We start from the raw sequence: 19,004 nt of genomic DNA on the forward strand, positions 1-19,004 counted from the left end.
TTCAGGGCACTTGGTACCATGTCCAAGAATTTTATAAGATACATCAACAAATTGCAGCTTCTTGCAATAACACCAGCAGAACTGCAAAAAAACTGCGCTACTTGGAACATTGTACATCTTAAGAAAGTACTTGGTTGATACCTAGGATGCTGGCAGCAACCCGTATCAACCATTAGCACAATCAATGGTATTTGTGATGCATTTTTGAATGTTCAGTTTATTTATTTATTTATTTATTTATTTTTCAAATTTATATAGTTGATCAAGTTTCATGTTTAATGAATAAAGTAAATAATAATAATAAGCATCCCTTTATTTTTCAACTTGTAAATGTGCCTTTCCTAGCGCCCTCCAGGCTTAAGTCAAATTTTAAACGTTTCTTGTAATATGCTCATGTAATAGGGCAGGGACACACGTTCATTGTCTTATCATTTCTCTTCAGCATGAAAACTTTCTTCTTTCTAAAGCCTACAACTGGCTAAATGTAGGATTCTGACAGCAGTAACTCAGACTGAAGGCAATCAACAACAAGAGAACTAGATGAAATACATCACTTGACTGGCACAGGATTTCATGATTCTGAAGACTTCTAAGACAAACACCAGTATTTTCTCCAGATATCCCTGGCCATTTCATCATCCTGTGCCATGATGGCATAGTGATTGGAATGTAGTATTGCAGGCTAATTCAGCTCACTGCCAGGAGTTCAATCCTGATGGATGGAGCTCAAGGTTGACTCATCTTTACATCCTTCTGAGGTTGGTAAAATGAGGACCCAGATCGTTGGGGGCAATATGCTGACTCTGTAAACCACTTACAGAGGGCTGTAAAACACTATTAAGCGATATATAAACCTAAGTGCTAGTGCTATAAAACATAAAAGAGATCGACAAACTGGAGAAGGCTGGTATAAAGGGAAACAAAGGGCCTACTTCATTTAAAGCAAAGTCTGATTCTATAGAGCTCCAATTTTCTTCCTTTCCCTCACAGTATGCTGACTGCATGAAACACTTGATCCATGCACTATCAAAATAGAAAAATCAAATGGAAGCAAAGCTCCGGGGAAATTTTTAAATAGAATCCTGTTGCTTTTTCTGCTCTCAAGGGTGTCCCACAACAAATTGCTGGGATCGCCTTCTCTCATAATCATAAATAAAGACCGGCATGACTTCACATCTGACATATCAATATTTTTACTATATATAAATAGTCCAATATAGCTATTGTAAGTGCCAATATTGCACATGCGTGTCAAATTACATAAATATTATTTTTTTAAAAAACTCTGCACCTTGGCTTGAAATAAGAAGGACATTCTCAAGAAAAGCCTCAGGCAAGGAAAATAGATTTATTGTATCCACGTTTTAAAAATTGCAGGAGATTGATCTCCATGCAAATGTACATTTTTTCCCCGCCTTGAAGTTAAGTTTGCCTGAATTTAGCAAGAGTCTGAAAAGCATCCGTGTTGATTAAAGATTCAACACTGATTAACCCAACACTTGCAAAATCTAATTAACTAAATAGACCAATGTATCTCCAATATCGGTTGTCTGTCCATTCTCGGTGAGTCGGATCTGCTTTTGAGCTAGGTCTATATGAAAGACAGCTTGATCTAAAATAGGAGACTTCTCAGCATCTTCCTTTCCAAGCACAGGAACACGTCGTGGTCCCCGGAGAGGATCATCAAATCGCATTAATTTTACTTTGGAAAGATCTGAAAAAGAATTTAAAGACATAATTATGTAAAGAGAGGTAACGTTAGTATACAAATTACAAGAAGGCTGATGCAAAAGACATAACAAAAATGGAAGACTTTCACACTCTAAGGTGCTGTTATTGCCTACCCAGCTTCCGGAAAGATGCCTTGATAAGAGGCTTTACATTTTGCTCTTCGGGCCCATTGCTTTAAAGGATGGGAAAACACTTCAGAACTAAGGCTTAATTAAAAGACAAGGAAGGACTGGAGTACACATGACATTTGATTAAAGATGTGACTCATTGAGCAGAATCACCGAGAGAAGTATCCCCATTTTCCCATCCAGAGAGAGATGTATGAAGGCTTTGAGTTCCCTGAATGTTCTATTCTATGTTCTATTAGACTTGCAAATCATGTTTACATAAGGAGGCAGAGTTTTATCCACAATTCCACCCCTCTTAAGATACATTGCAGCTCTGTCAAGCTAAACTTCCAGGAGCAAATATTAAATAGCACTGACTCCATGAGGGATTTGGGGAATTTCCAAAAGATGTTTACCTTATTTTTCAGACTAAATAAAAGTCTGGGGGGGAGACAAGAAAAAAAATCTGCCTCTGCCTCCCATTAATTTACCTCCTTGCAGCAAACAGCAAACAACCTGGTCAGCTTCAGCACAGCCTGATTTAGCACGAGCAGCTGATTGGGAGTTGGATTTACAAAGCAAAGTTTTCTTTATTGCTATTCTTTATGCAATGTATTAGAAATATGAACCACTTTCTTAAATTGTGCTCCTTGTTTATCAGCTGTTATTTTAAATGGGCTCTTCACAAAGAAATCTCATCGGCTCACTCAGGTTGCTGATAAAAGACAAGCCCTTGAGAAGTGTCACCTCCAGATCATTGCCAAGTCATTCTTATAATACCTTTGTCTGTTTTTATTCATGACTTAGATGAAAAAATAGAGGGATCACTTAATATAGTTCCAGGTAACGCTAAATTGGATGGAATTTCTAAAAGACAAAAATAGATTTCAAAACGCACTTTAAAGATTAGAGGAATTGACTGAAAATTACAGAATGAAATGCAAGGTTCTTCACTTAAAAATCAAATACACATTAGCTCGGCAATATGATGTTGCTGGGACCAAAAAAAAATCAATATTAGGCTAAATCAGTGTAGTTTCCAAATTATAGGGGAAATAGTTCCACTTCTTTTACATGGGTCTGATTCAATCATAGTACTGTATTTAAGTTCTGGGCACCACACATTAAAAAGGATTCCGAGTAATTGGAATAGATTCAGAGAAAAGCAATGAGGATGATCAAAGGACCAAGTCCCATGAAGAGAGATTGAAGGAGTTTAGAATATTTAACCTTGGGTGTAGAGAGAGATGATAGCGGTTTTCAAAAAGCTTTCAAAAAGTCCTGACAAAAGAAAGTTGGGACTTGTTCTATATTGTTTGCAAAAAACTTCCTAACAATAAATGCAGTTTGATAATGGAAGCAATTACTCAGATAGGTGATGAATTGCCCTTCACTGGATATATACAAGTAGAATGTAGACAAACACAGAGGATGCATTTATTTAAATTCCTGACCTACATAGGAGATTGGATTCAAAGGCCTGAATAACCCCTTTTAATTTTATGATTCTCAATAGAATCACTTACCTCCTAGTGTGAAAGAAGTTGAAAATTGTACATAAGCACCTCTAATCTACACGCCGGGAAAATCGAATCTAAAGAACTACACATTCCCTCTCTACTCCTTAGTCTTTGTCCCATTTGAATCTGTCTCTTGTTCTAGATGGTCACATATCTATTTCCTCCCAGCAATGCCTATACTGAGTCTCATCAGGCTAATTTTCTATTTCAGCATATACATTTCACACGATATTTTCATGCAGAGGCTGAACGTTAGATAAATCTAATTAATTAGATAATTAACTAATTAGACAATTTATTAGTAGTAGTTGTTCATATTTTATTAATCAGTTAAATTAGATAAATCTTTATCTCCATTAGATAAAGAGTTGTGAACTGAGTATTGGCTTAAATGTCTCTTTTCAACATTGTGATGTTAATTAAGTTCCTCCAAAAAAAACCCATGTGAAACACGTCCAAATCCTGTTACAGCAACTGACTTTAAAAGCCACCTTGTATAATATTCTTTTTTCTGATATATTACAACCAGGAAAAAATCTATATGCATATACTTGAAGCTGCACTGAATGTGCAGGGTTGACAACAACAACAAATAAGCAAATCCCTCCACCAAACACCTCCCCTTCTCTTCATTGTTATAATTTTAGATCATAATCCATCCCAAATGGCTTCAATTTAAGGGATTCTTAATGGCAAGCATCTATTTTGGTGAAATACTGCCAAATAGTCCAATAATTTTTTTCTTGTGAAAAAAGTAGCAAGATGTCACCTTAAAATTATCCCATTTAAAAATAGTAATGTGCTAGAGGCAAAGAACTTCAGACTGTTTTAGGAAAATCTAACAGCAACTATCACAAAACGTAAGGAGTTACTTTTCTGGAAGCTAAGACACTCATTTGCAAAAGTCTCTCCCTGTCATATCTAAGGCTCTTCCCTCCCCCTTTTTTAGTATTTCATTTCTTCATTTCTAGTAAATATGTTACAGAGGGGAAGCTGAGACGAAAATCAAGTAATGGTTTTACTAGCCATATCATTTTATATGCTATTATGAAGGGGAAAGGGAGGAGCAATTATAGGCTGCTTGATACTATTCTTTCCATAAAACTAGAAAGTATTCCAATAAAAGCAGCTAAGTTATCTGTTTTGTCATGAGGTACAATAGCCTTCTTTTCTTTTTGAAGAAAGAAACCTTTTCAAAAGCTACAAGCCACTTTTCACAGAATTGCTAAACAGAACTTTCCTAATGAGCCAGCTATTTTACTCTTTCTAAGTTCACAGCTCCCTTTCATCTGACAATCTTTTTAAGTGCCTGCCTAACCGTGACATCCTCTGAAACAACCATTCGGAAGAATTACTGATTTAGTCTCAATGGCTTTTCATTCATTTCAAAACAGTCTGGTTGAGGATCTCTCATAATTGCCTGCCCAAGTTTGAGATGTGTTGTGCTGTTTTCGTCTGGCAAGACAACTTATGTATTTTTCCCCCCTCTCAACTGTTTTTCAAAAAAAATAGATTCACATCGAAATATGAAAATTGTCCCTTTCCCTAAGATCAAAACACGCAAGCAGCTGAACTGATGTGAAAATAAATTATCTTTCTGATATGGAAAGTTTGGGCCTAGATATAATTTCCTATTTGGATATAACTGCTGGGATCAACAATGACACAGAGCAAACAGGACAATATCTCCGTGTTAAATGGAGCTCTGTCAACTCCCTTTGGCACAGCAACTGGGGTTCGGGCTCAAAGTCTTGGTGCATTTAACTAAAAGATTACAATTCTTACGAAGAAAGGCCTTTACTGATTAATAGTAAGAATTCAAATATTGAATTTATGAAGGGGAGTGTGGAATTAACTTAAAAACATAAACTTTAACAATCTGTGTTCTTAGAAAAGAATCTTTACAGGAGAAGAGCGTAAAAGAGAAGAAGGGATACATAAACAGTGTTATGAACTTTCCTTTTCCTCTCCTGGGACTAGAAATTTGGGAAGAGGAAGCATTAATCCCTCAATGATTAACATCAATCATATAGCTGATCTATGATATGATATGATCGATCATATATCGATCTATGATAGATCATAGCTATCATATAGCTATCAGCTTCAGCAAATCATGATTATGCTCCCCACAAACATTTATCTGATTGTTTATTTGCTGGATTTCTATTTTTGTTCAGCTGTCCAAGAAAACACTTCTCTCTCCCTCCCCTATCTTTCCCCAAAACAATAAGGCTGTGAGGTAGGATGAGCTGATTGACTCGCCCCAAATCACTCTCTGAGCTTCTGTAGCTAAGGTGGAATAGAACCCGGATTTCTGCATGCTAGGCTGGCATCAAAACCACTACGCTACATTGCCTCACCATTCACCACATAAATTCACTGTCAGTCAGAACCATCCATTTGCCACTACACCCCTTTGCCACAGAGGTTTCCTAAACCAAAGCATCTTTATAAAAAGCCTTCTTAATCATTTTACTAGGATTAGCAGCATTTGATAAGCATGCTGATGTTAACATGCATTTTAGTTTTAGTCTATATTTAGACACAAGTATCCAAATGTAAGTTGTAGAATAAGGAAAATAATGTAATGGTAAAGAAGCAATCTCTATATTCAGAAGTTCAAGAAAAATTCTTGTTACAACACTAATTTGGAAGCATTTTCTATTTGAAAAATACAACGTTGTTTGAGTGTAATCTAAAATTAAAATGTGATTTCATCTTCACTAATAAAAATATATTAAATTTAACATATTTGGCTTCTACTAACTTAATTTCCTCTTGGCAAGCTAGAAAGAGAAACTTTTTCACCACAGCACTGAGTATCATTTCTGGCTATTGAGTAAGAAAATCCATTTGCTTCAGTTCCTTAACATTGCAAGACATTATGGATAGAGCTGCTACTGCTTTGAGATAGAGAGAATACTTGCCACCTCTAGCATTATACCTCCAGAAAGGTAAGACTCAAAGGTTCATTCATTACAAAAGTATGAAATGAGCAGGAATGGGTGACTCAAGACACATACAACTAAATTAATGCATCACTCACACTGAAATTATAAATCTGGGGAAAGCCAGTAATTATCACCGGTAGTAGCAATTGCACATCTGGAGTTTTGAAACCAGATCCTCCAAGTTTCAGAACTTCAACACAAACCCCTTCAAGTCCAGATCATAATGGATTGAGCTTCAGTTCTAGTCTTAGACAAGAGAACTAGATACAGTGCTGTAGGCTTGTAGAGACCAGTAGTATTCTATTTCTTCTAAAAAATTCTAAAATCTGTCTGAAATAAAAACTTGAACCTGAGTCCACATCTTACCTTTGATTCCTCTGTTCATCTTCATTAACCGTCTTATTATTGCATCTCGGCCATCTCCTTGCCTGACCTCAATCTTTGTAGAAAAGTGTCCATTTGCTGGTTGAGGGTTTATTAGACAGATAGACACACCAGGCTGTAAAGAAATTTTTTTAAAAAATCTCTATTTTGCATGGATTTTTCCAAGTCAACTGGGGACACAGACTACACAGGCTTATACCTAGCATCTCATCTTATCAATATGGCTGGTTTCCAATTGTGCTACACATACATTACCACACAAGAAGAATAATTTCTTCTATGTTGTTGTAAATTATCGGCATTCATTTCTGACACAGTTTTCAGATTTTCCATATTCTGCATTATACTCAGATATGCTATTGTGGTGGTGATATTCTTACAGAACTGATAGATAAACAGTTGGAAAGAAGTCATGGAAGTTTTGATAAGGAAACAAGAATATTGTACGGACAAAGATGGAAATAACTGGCAATATCTAAAACAGAGAAATGATTGGTAAAGGTGATACAATTTGCTGGCCAAAATGACCTGTTTGATTAGAGAAAAGCCAGTATCTACATTTAACTTTTGACTGAAAACCCGTTATGGACTTCTTGCTTAAAACAGGGGAAAATAAACTTATGATATATGGTTTTGACAATTAGATATATTATAGAAAGGAGAGAGTCATAATATAGAATAGGTGTGTCTAACCCGCGGCCCACAGCTAGTAACGCAGCCCCACAAGATCATAAACTTTTAATGTTATTATGTCATTTTACATTATAAAACCATATTATGTATTTTGTATGCGGCTGAAAACAATTCCTCTTCACTCAATGTGGCCCAGGCGAGCCAAAGTGTTGGACGCCCATGCTTTAGAGAAAGAGATAAATTTACAATTGTATGTATAATTGCTGTAAAGAAAAGCAAAGACACTTCTTTATATCTTTTTTCTTTTTTTTCTATGTTTCTTCTGCCATTTTTTTACTTTTTGTACTTTAGCTTTTTCCTTTATTCAAAACATTGTTCTGTTTTCCTTCTTACTCTATTTTAGTTTTTATTAATTTTTGCTTTAGTTTTAATTGAAATTAGAATTTTTAATAAAATTATACCTAAAAAGACAATGAAATGTGTGAATAGTGCAAAGGAAGACACTTGACAGGTAACCCAGAGGAACAGGATAGTTAAAAGTGATGGGCTGAGTCCTAAGCGGGAAGACTTTTAGAGAGGCAAGACTTGGGTAGAAGAAAAGAAGGGTAATTGCCCGTCCCCTCCTTCAGCATATGACCTTCATACCAGAAACCAAAGCAGCAAAGAGCAGCACCAGATAAGGGACAAAGGGGGGAGGCACCCTAATGTGGATGCTAACACCAGAATCAGTGAGTCATGTCCATGACAAGACACACAGCTGTGATAAATTATGAGAAGAGAAGAGCAAAAGGATAGTCAAATCAAGGGAGAGTGATGGAGGGGATCTTAATAGGAATAATATAACAGATAGATGGATAAAAAAAATAAGTAATACTAACAGAGAAAAATAGAATACAGATAACAGAATGAATTGGTAGGCAAAGGAAGTAGGTTAAAGCTGGTAAAAAAGATTATCAACCACTGAATTAAGTTGCTGCCAAACAAGAAGAGAGAAAAAGAATCTAAAATCAACTATAAAAATAAAAAACAAAAGAAAGAGAAAACTGCGGTGATTAAGACTTGTTGGGAACCAGTTGGAGTCAACTAGGGCATTTGGGCAAAGAAGGAAACCAATATCAGAGAGAGAACTCAAAGTTATAATAATAGAGCAGAATGAAAACACAATAGGAAAATCACAAGAATGTGAAAACAATACACCGATGATGCAGAAATATGCTGTAGGAGACACAATGAATAAGTTATTGTATATAATAGTACATAAACATAACTTGTGCAGTAAATAAAAAGCTTCACCATTCATTTCTCTAACAAGATTTTATTTCCTATACTGCAAACTGATTCGACATCATTTTTTTTCAAAGAGAGCTGTCAAATTTCCTGCCAGGGCTTCTATCATTCCCAAGCTTTTGACATACATCAGATTGCAATTCCGGGTTCCTAAACTGCTCTCTACTCAACAGTTCAATTTGCCCATTTGATTGAAGCACAGAGTCTTCTTATTAAGAGAAACTGCCACCGAATCCAATTCAAAAATAAGGCACATGTAAGAAATTCAGCAACCTTGACCAAAGCTGTCACAAAAAGATAATTAATACAGCCATTCTACCCGCACAATAAGTAATACACCGTGTCCTGAAATAGGAGCTAGAGTTTGTACTGTTCAGTAATATTCCAGCATTTTCATTCAATATACTTTCCAAATTAGGAGGTCAAATATTTAATTATATATGCTAATTGATCTAAAACCTAGCCAGTAATTCCATATCCCGGAACAGAGCAAAACTAAATATTGTGATAGAACTGGATGTGCAACCAGTTACTGTTGGGCAGGGATATAATACAGTATGTCACAGAAGTGAGTACACTCGCTCACATTTTGTAAATATTTAAGTATATCTTTTCATGTGACAACACTGAAGAAATGACACTTGGCTACAATGTAAAGCAGTGAGTATACAGCTTGTATAACAGTGTAAATATACTGTCCCCTCAAAATAAGGCAACACACAGCCATTAATGTCTAAACTGCTGGCAACAAAAGTGAGTACACCCCTAAATGATAATATCCATTTCTTCAGTGTTGTCACATGAAAAGATATACTTAAATATTTACAAAATGTGAGGGGATGTACTCACTTCTGTGATATACTATATATAAACACAGAAAGCATCTGAAACTCCTCATTATGCTTAGAGTTGTCACTTGCATTTTTTTTATTCTGGGAATGTTATTATCCAGACAACATTCACAATTAAAATTAAACATTAATTAAAGTAATAATATTATAGCAAGAGAGGAAAAAGCCCCAATGCACTATTACCATTAATAATTGAGCAAGAAGAATACACAAATAAGCTGTCTCATCTTCCAGTCTTTGTACGCTATAGAGGTGTTCTCCGTAGTCACTTCGCACATCATTTGTCAAGCCCTACACAAAGCAATCTCAGTAGATAATTACACAATTGTAGCTTGGAGAAGAGAAACATTTAGTTCAAGGGAGGCTCAGTTCTCAGAGACTTCTAGTAAATTCTATGTGTGTAAGTAGGAAGCAGCAACTTTCTATAATAACCAAAACCAGATACTTAAGTAAACCTTAGGAGCAGCCTTAGAGTTACTACCATCATGTTCCTAAACATGTTCGGTTCTGTAAGTTCAACTGATGACTTCCGGATTGTGATCCTACAATGCCCATTAGGATTTTATTTTATTTTATTATTATTTATCACATTTCTATACCCTTTAGAGTCATGGGAGATAAAAAGGTATAAAAGAGTCACAGAATCAAAATATATATTTTTTTAAAAAAACATTTAAAGACAATCAATTTACATAAAAGAGATAAAAAAAATTAAAAACAGAATAGCTGCAACACTTAGAAAGAATGCAGGCTAGCAGGCTGTACTCTATCATAGGATTCCCAAACTAGTTGACAGGAAGCTCTTAAAAACTATTTTTAAGAGCTTCCTGGAAGACCAATTAGGTTTGAGGCCAGCTTCACCTCAAGAGGAATGATATTCCACAGAGTGGGGGACATAGCAGAAAAGGCTTTACTCCTAGGTGCCACCTGATGAAACTCCGTAGCTGACAGGACCCACAACATGCTTCTGGATCTTGAATTGTAAGCAAATTGGCAAACAGTGCAGCTTACGCAACAGAGGTGTAACGCCTGCAGTTTTTGGAGTGCACATAACTGCCCATGCCACTGCATTCAGCACTAGCTGTAGCATCCAGATACTCTTCAAGAGCAACCCCATATAGACACCATTACAATAGTTCATTCAGGAGGTGACTAGGACATGAGTATCTGACAATAGAGCCTCCCAATCCAAGAATGGCTACAACTGGAGCAGAGCCCAAAGCTGTGCAAAAAGCATTCCTGGCCACAAATGCCATATGATCTTTGAACAGGAACCATGAATCCAGAAGACCCCACAGAATGTGCACTGAGTCTGTCAATGCAACCCCACCCAGCAGCAAAGATGATGAATTCCCAGATACAGAAGACCCTAAACCCAAAAGCCACTCAGGCTTGCCAGGGTTTAGCTGGGTACATATAGGAATGATGGAAGAAGGTTTGTTGGAAGACTAATGTAAGTGAAAAGCTCTCATTGATTTGTTCAGAAAACAACAAACCATTGTGGTTAACATTCCTACAGGGACAAAAGAAGAAACCAAAAAAACCAAACATACTTCTACTCTGAATATGCAGAACGGCTTTCCAGGGCAGCAGTCTTCTTTAATTTTCTCATCTCCTTCAGAGGCAAATTTTAATTCTATATGTTCCAGCTTCAGAAGAAAACAGGGAAAATCCTTTTTAAAAATTAGTTCAAATAGATTAATAAGAAAGTTCAATTCTATCAAATAGTTTCACTGTTAAATAAAATTATTTTTGTGATTAACTAATGAGTTCTTATTTTTAAAAATTCCACAGCTTTGATTATTTTTCTCTATGGATATAAATGTCTCTCAAGTCCAGAGGTCTGAGCCAGGAAATGTTCCACTTTAGGCAAGTTTGGCAGTTTCAAATTTATAGGATGTTTTATTGCTTTAGTGACTTTTGCACATGACAGATTCCAGCATTCCATTATTTTTCCCACACATCAAAGCCTTTACTTTCTTCAAAGTAACTGTTCAAATCTCATTAAAAAGGCTAGGGTGTTTTTTTTCTCACAACAAATAATATAGCCAATAGACTTTAGTTATTGAGATAAATATACTAACTGTAATCATAGTTATTTGCATCGGGATTTTTCTAAATTCAAAATTGGCCAGCTAAAAAATTCAAATAAATAAATCCCCAATTAAATCAGTTAGAAGCAGCAATTCCTATTTATAGTAAGAATCATTCAATTTAGAGAAGGAATAAACACTGCCCAAAAAAGGCCGAGAATTTCCAATAATTTTCTCAACTTGGGGGAATACAGCAATCTCAATAAGGTAAAACATACATCTGTTCAGGTGATAAATAGGAAAAGAACATGTTACTGTTATACTCTGGTTTCACTTACAGAAGATCATTAATATTGACTTCAGAGTTCTAATTCTAGATGAATTCTTCCATTAAATATTTCTCACTTGCCAGCATTATTTAGGATTTGATTGGATTAGGCAGCTATTCAGATCAGAACTGAAAAGGTGCTTTAGTGGAGACAGCAGCACACATGGCGAACATACAGATGGCTTTTTAAAGAAGCCACATCTTTTCCCGAGTTTGATCTCAGGTTGCTATGCAAAAACATATCTTTGCCTTAAGCAGTCATTGGCAGGATACAAGAAGATGATTGCAACTGCTGTTCCACCTTAATTCAAAGGTGTATTTTTCCTGGGATGGGTAGCTACTGTACAAGTCTGGGAAAAGATGCGGCTTCTTTAAAGAGGCACCCATAGATTCAAGGGTGGCCACCTGCTTGAAGCCTATTTTTCACTTCCATGCTGAATAGTTGCATATCCCCACAGCTGGATTGTGGTTGTGACTCAAAATGAAAAATATACAGTTTTCTTTTACAGACCCATGTGTACAGTATACAAACACACACATACACATATACACCTTGTAGATAAACTTTGTATCACTAGCTAGGGATTGAAGCAGTGGTGGGTTTCCCCCGGTTCGGACCGGTTCGCAAGAACCAGTAGTAAAACTGGCGGGAGGCTCCACCCACTGACCCGGACGTCATCAGGAAGCTTCTGCGCGCAGCCCTGGATGCTGGTTGGGGAATCCTGGGAGTTGTCCACACATCTTAGTTACGAAAATTGAAAGATAGTGAAATAGAAATTTTCCAGCAACACTGAATGTTACCAAGATCTGAATATCATTAAGGCTTCATAGCAAATGCTCACCTCTAAGGAATTTGTCAAATAGACTATATTCTCCCGCAGGACAGCCTGTTCATCGAACTCCAGCTCCAAATCAAGCACGTGGGATCCCTTCTTCTCCAAATTTTCCTACCAACAGTAAAAAGCACAAGTTTTAAAGTGGATCAATGCTGAGCAAGCCCTTGATGGAACTTTTCTAGTAGGTTTCCCAGCTGGTCTATGAGTCCCAACAGAGCCATTGCAGTTTACAGAAGACTGCCAATTCCAGCCACGATTTGGAAAGCTCTTAAAAGTGACTTGTTTTTGTCTCAAATCTACTTTTTAATATTTAAAGAAGCACATTTAGAAAAATGTTTTAAAACAGAAAACTATTCCCTATAATCACTGTTATTCTTTAATTAACTAAATGTATATGCCACCTGACTCCCAGCAACTCTGGCAAGCACATAAAACGAGACATCTCTGAGGGGCAGATTTTGAAAGTAAATAGAACATGCAGATTAGAAGTCGTATGAAGAGATTTGTATACTTTACTAGGAGATCCTTTGCTTCCCTCCAACATCTTGCTGAATTTTAATTGTTAGGGACTGCTTTGCAAAAAAAAAATAATGTATATTTTTTTTTGCCAACTCATAATGCACATGCAGTAACTATCTAATAAGCCTTTTGGTGTCTGCAAGAGAATTGGCAAGCAATACGAAATTCCAAGGTAAATGAGGTATGAGTATATATACCTACTCAATTCAGACTAAAATTAATACCAATCAATCAATCAAAATACAACTGGAAGGGACCTTGGAGGTCTTCTAGTCCAACCCCCTGCTCAAGCAGGAAACCCTATACCAGGAGTATCAAACTCACGTCGTCATATCGGCATCACGTGATGTATCGGGACTTTTTTCCCCTTTGCTAAATCGGCCAGTGTGTGGCCAGTGTGTGACGCATCCAGCCCACAAGTCAGGAGTTTGACAGCCCTGTCCTATATCATTTCAAATAGGAGGCTCTCCAGTCTTTTCTTAAAAACCTCCAGTGATGAAGCACCTACAACTTCTGAAGGCAAGCTGTTGCACTGGCTAACTGTCCTCAGTGTTAGGAAGTTTCTCCTTAATTCCAGTTTGCTTCTGTCCTTGATTAGTTTCCATCCATTGCTTCTTGTCCTGCCTGCTGAGGCTTTGGAAAATAGGTTGACTCCCTCTTCTTTGTGGCAGCCCCTCAAATACTTGAATACTGCTATGTCACCCCTAGTCCTCCTTTTCTCTAGACTGGCCATACCCAAATTCATCCAAGTGTTCTTCATACCTCCTTTAGAGGTATAACCTAAAGACACAGGTTAGAAAATAATGAAGCTGAATACTGCATAATCAATGGTGCAGTATGGCTACTATCAAGAAGTTTGGCAAGGGGAAAGCAGATAGTTATGGTGGTAAAGCAACAGCAATTCAGATTCCTAATCCAAAATAACTAATACTGTATGTGTGTGTGTGTGCGTGCGTGTGTGCGTGCGTGTAGTGGGGGGGGAGAATCACATTTTATCCTTATCCTATTCTGAAAGCTTTGTGTTTCATCGGGAATTGAATTAGTGCTGAACTGAGGAAAAACAAAGACTGGATGTCTAGTATTTATGTGCTCTGATGGGATTTACATGCTCCCCCAAGAGAAACAAACCAACCTCTACACAAATAGGGGAAATGTTCCTTCTTACATTCCCCCCCAAAATAAAAACCTATCCTTTTTTTTTTTTGAAGTGTGCAGCACATAATGCTCATTAAAATTAATATCTACTGTGAAATATATTGTCATAGCCTTACTTTACTCCCGGTGTTCATCATCAGGTGACACACAACTTTATTGCAGAATATTTTCAACATATGCACTAAAAATCTATTAAGATTTCTAACGTACTTCAGGTAGTTCATACTGAAGGAAGAAAATGTAAATGTGGCCTAAATAAAACATTTTTATTGTTTTCCCCCCATTATTAAAACATCACAGCGATCTTTCTCTTTGAGAAGACAGACTACTATGCAATGTTGCAACCAGAAGCTGCAGAATAGAATGGAAATCCTTGCTGCAGCCTTAGACAGAAGGAGGCATTTTCCAATAACAACACAGTGGCTTTTCCAATCCAAGAAACACACTAAGTAAAATGCAACCACTAATATAATTTCGTATTTTAGTTCAAATTTTTAAAGCTTGCTGAAATGATATTGCTTTTCCTACTTGGGCTGAATTCTTATTTGAAGTCAAGTACATTCCCAGTTGGAAGGAAATTAAACATTTAGCTAATCATGATTATGTAAAGAGGGAGAAGGCGTTATTGCCACAAACAAGGTTTTATGTTCTCAAATGTTTAATTGATTGATTGAGATCTATCTGTAATGTTTCAAAACACAATCTTCTCAATGAATCTATCAGAGCAAGATATTTATCGGGAGAGTCACCTGTACTATCACTTACATCCCTGGACCTTTTCTTCTACCCCACCCCTGAAACATGCGTCAAAATTCAGCAAGCGGTCCTTCATCATTTAAGCAAACTATCAGCTGAAAATTGCAGCAGTAGGCAATTTCACATGCAAAGTCCTATCAGGTAACCCCGTGGAAAAATTCAGCCCTGTCCACTTTAAATCATCAACCTGCTCACCCTTTACATGGTTGCTATACCTCCAAAAGTTGTATTCCACAACACATACTAGTGTGTCCTTATTACATATAAGCAATGTTCAATAAAATTAACTTAAATAAAATGCCATTTCAAAGTACAATACATGTTTAGCAATAAACTTCAATAATACCTTCATAACTTCTGAAGGAAGTTTGACTTAAAAGGCAAGCGTATATAAAATATATTACAGTCTAACCTCGATGTAACTAAAGCATAACCAATAGCCAGGTAATATTTCTCTAGTTAGGATTGAAATGGGAGATGATGGATGGATGGGTGGGTGGGTGGGTGGATGGATGGATAGATAGATAGATAGATAGATAGATAGATAGATAGATAGATAGATAGATAGATAGATAGATAGATAGATAGATAGATAGATAGATAGATAGATAGATAGATAGATAGACTGACTATTTATATCAGGGCATCTCATACAAAACACATAGTAATCTGAAACAGAAATTTTCTGTTCTGATGGGACACAACTTGTATGATCCTGCTCATTTTTTCTCTCTCTGAATTTTCCCCCCAAAAAAATTTGTGTTTCCACATCACTATTCTATTCTGCGTCATACTTACATTTTCTCCCGCATCTCTGCATAATTTCCAGGAGTCTGATAAAACGCAAGAAGCAAGCCTGTAAGCAGAACTGTAGCGATAAATAGCAAAAGGCTGACCTTAATCATTGCTACAAAAGGCATAACCCTTTTCATGTATTTTTTCAGTTCCGGCAAGGAGCTGAATTCACTGGCAATTATTTTGTTGTCTGGAAGTTGTCCTCCATTGGTCTACAACGAAAAACATACAAGATCCAATTATTCTCCTGTTGACAGTTCTATAGGAAAAGAAAACACACATACCCCTCAATTGGATCTATTTATTTTTTTGACCTTCACTAGTCTTAGTACTGTACCCAGTTCTGAAGCTCAGTGAAATGGTGGAGATAATCTACTTCACAGGTGTCAAACTCGCATTGTCACATTGCCGTCACGTGAGGTATCACAACATTTTCCCCCTTTGCAGAGCTGGGGTGGGCGTGGCCTGCGCATGATGCATCTGGCCCACAGGCTAACAGTTTGCCACCCCTGATCTACTTCCTCCAGGACTTTCTGAAGCTATCACCCAGCTATCTTCTCCATAATCTTCCCCCAAAAAAGAAGATTGGGAGAAAAGTCAAAATGATGAACTAATTTGTTTCTACAATTATCTGCTAACATATCTATTTGCTTAAACATCATTGTAGATCCCTTTTTTGCACCCTGAAGAACTGCTTCACCCCAATTTTAAATGCTGCTGTTTAAAAGTTATTCTTTAATGAGTTCAGAAGACCACTGGGAACCCCTCCATCCTGCTAAGCCGTGTTTCTATATGTGGCCATGCTCTAAATATCACACCTTGCTCAAAATCATTTAGGACAGCTATTCCCTCGGGCTGTCACAATTTGTGGTCTACCGAGCAGAACACAGCTGAGTAATCACACCCAGCCTGCTGAGCTGTCCACAAAGATATCAAGAGGCCTCCTGATTCTTGCTGGCTACCTGAACTACAAAAACAAAGGAAAGGGAAACAATTGGCTGTCAAAAGATATGATAGGCTACGATGCAGTGTTGGGCTTGAATTGGGCTTGCAGGATCTTAAGCTGCGAAAGACAGAAATTTCTGTTCCAGGCATCACTTTTGAATACTACATCTATAACTCACTTTTCTCTGCCAGATAGAGATGCAGCAAAAAAAAAATAGGTTATTTCAAGCTAACAAAGCAAGCTGTCTGGAAAGATCCAATCCTATTCAGCCCCTATGAATTCTCCAAGACTGTGCTGCCAAAATGTGGGGGGACAGAAGCAAATTTCCTTCTTTTTTCCCCCCCTCTAAAGCCAAGTATAGTGTACCTTCACTAGCCTAAGGATACTTCTATTATATTGTCACTTCACAAATCCTAAATGTTGTTCCTGCAACGGTTTGCAACTGTCCTCACTGCAGTAACCTAGAAACTCTAGGGTTAAGGCAACCCACATGATCTTTAACCAATTTAGGCAGAAATGCAAAAGCACTCCTACCATCTAGCTAGTGGCCTCTCCTTTGTTCCATTTAGTCTTGTGGCAAAAATAAAAAATGTGGCTAATAAGTTAATAAAATGGGGCATAAGGATAGTTAATGGTCTTGCTCTTTTTCTGCAGGTATCTATGTATTGCATTTCTTTCCCTCTACATTCAAATAACTTTCAGTTCTTAATTATCATTTAATAATTAATAACTATTAATTGTTACTTTAATTATTCATTTCTTTCAGTTTATGTAAACACCCAAGAAGGCTTGCAATAAAGCAAAACACAAAGCATGACGGGACAAGCAATGTAATGAAAGATTCAATTCATACCCCTAAAATCAATTAAAAGTTAAAAGCCTGGCAAATAAGAAATGGTGTTTTTTTTCTATTTTCCTAAAGATTTATTTAGACTGATTCTGGATGTGTATTATCATGCAGGTTTTTAACCCATGTTTTATTTATGGTCCCCATTTACATAAACAGGAGGTTAGAAATATTTGAAGCCACGAGAGAAATTTAGGCAGGATGATCACCTGATAATGTTTTCGTAGAATCGACAGTGTGATGTGCTGCCATGGAGGGTAGTTCTTGGCCACATAAATTGTACAGTGGGATGGCTTCTGTGGTACTTCTTTGTTGCCCTTCTAGAAAACAGCATGGGAAGTCGTGCTTAGCAAAATGCGTGAAACTTTCAAACACTAACTGCAGGAAAAAAGGACATGGATGCTTACTTTTCCTTTTCCTGGTGCCATGTAGTTTTTTAGACGTAGACGGAGATCATGGGCTACTTCTGTCAGATACTGGGAAGACTGGACCAGGACTTCATCTACTATCCCAGGCACAAGCCAGGAAGCCTTCATGATGGATTCAGCCTTTATAGTTAACACACATGGATTGGGGGTGAAGAGTCTGATGCAATATTCCCATCATTCTGCAACATACAATCCCTCCCTCGTTTGCCAGTGAATGAAAAGCAGTACCTTGCCCAACAAGCTCCAAATATATTCACACACATGAGGGCAGATTGGAGCTAGCAGGAGAGTCTGTGATTCAATAAACTGGAACACCAATTCTCGGTGCATTCCTTCTACAGCAAGTTCCCGGTACTTGTCTTTCGCTGCCTGAAGGAGAGCCAGCAAAAGCACTGTTAAACTATTCCAACTGTGATGGAAAAACATGGCATAAAAGACCATTTCCTTGCTTGTAAACCACTTATACGCCCAAAATAGATTATTAAAAGGGACTGATTTAATTTTGTAGGCCTAAGCACTAGCTGGAATTAGAACCAAAAAAAACCCCTGCCAAGTTGGATATTACATAGCTTTATATTATGAAGGTTTTTGAAAGAGAAGTGCATAGGCATAAACATAAAAGTCAAGGATAACTGCAGTGGTATACTATGTACTGTCATTTTGAATCACCCAATATCAGAAACTACTATAAAGAAGTGTGGAAAACAGAAGCAATAAATATGATCTATTATTATGCTTGGAGAGTTCAGAGAGCTGAACCATATCCTTGGAATGTGGTTGTGCAAAGGAGTCAGGGCACATTATTACCAACTATGTGTATATATTGGGGAACTGCTGACACCTCATGGACAATTATGAAAAACATTCTCCTTATGAGCAATTGAAAGCAGAATA

General features: G+C 37.0%; 1 protein-coding gene across 1 annotated transcript in view; it reads right to left on the reverse strand.

The window, feature by feature from the left end:
* Window positions 1-1,328: 1,328 nt before the first annotated feature.
* LARS1 (leucyl-tRNA synthetase 1) overlaps window positions 1,329-19,004 on the reverse strand; it is a 50,313-nt gene continuing 32,637 nt past the window's right edge. Inside the window, exons 25-32 of the mRNA XM_058165956.1 lie at window positions 18,339-18,479; window positions 18,090-18,230; window positions 17,892-18,002; window positions 15,991-16,101; window positions 12,671-12,775; window positions 11,021-11,116; window positions 6,679-6,811; window positions 1,329-1,714 (exon numbers count right to left, since the gene is read on the reverse strand). Coding sequence (XP_058021939.1) covers window positions 1,509-1,714; window positions 6,679-6,811; window positions 11,021-11,116; window positions 12,671-12,775; window positions 15,991-16,101; window positions 17,892-18,002; window positions 18,090-18,230; window positions 18,339-18,479 — 1,044 coding nt within the window. The 3' untranslated portion in view covers window positions 1,329-1,508. The remainder of the gene's footprint in view (window positions 1,715-6,678; window positions 6,812-11,020; window positions 11,117-12,670; window positions 12,776-15,990; window positions 16,102-17,891; window positions 18,003-18,089; window positions 18,231-18,338; window positions 18,480-19,004) is intronic.

Source organism: Ahaetulla prasina, chromosome 2, assembly GCF_028640845.1.
Source record: "Ahaetulla prasina isolate Xishuangbanna chromosome 2, ASM2864084v1, whole genome shotgun sequence".
NCBI lineage: Eukaryota > Metazoa > Chordata > Lepidosauria > Squamata > Colubridae > Ahaetulla > Ahaetulla prasina.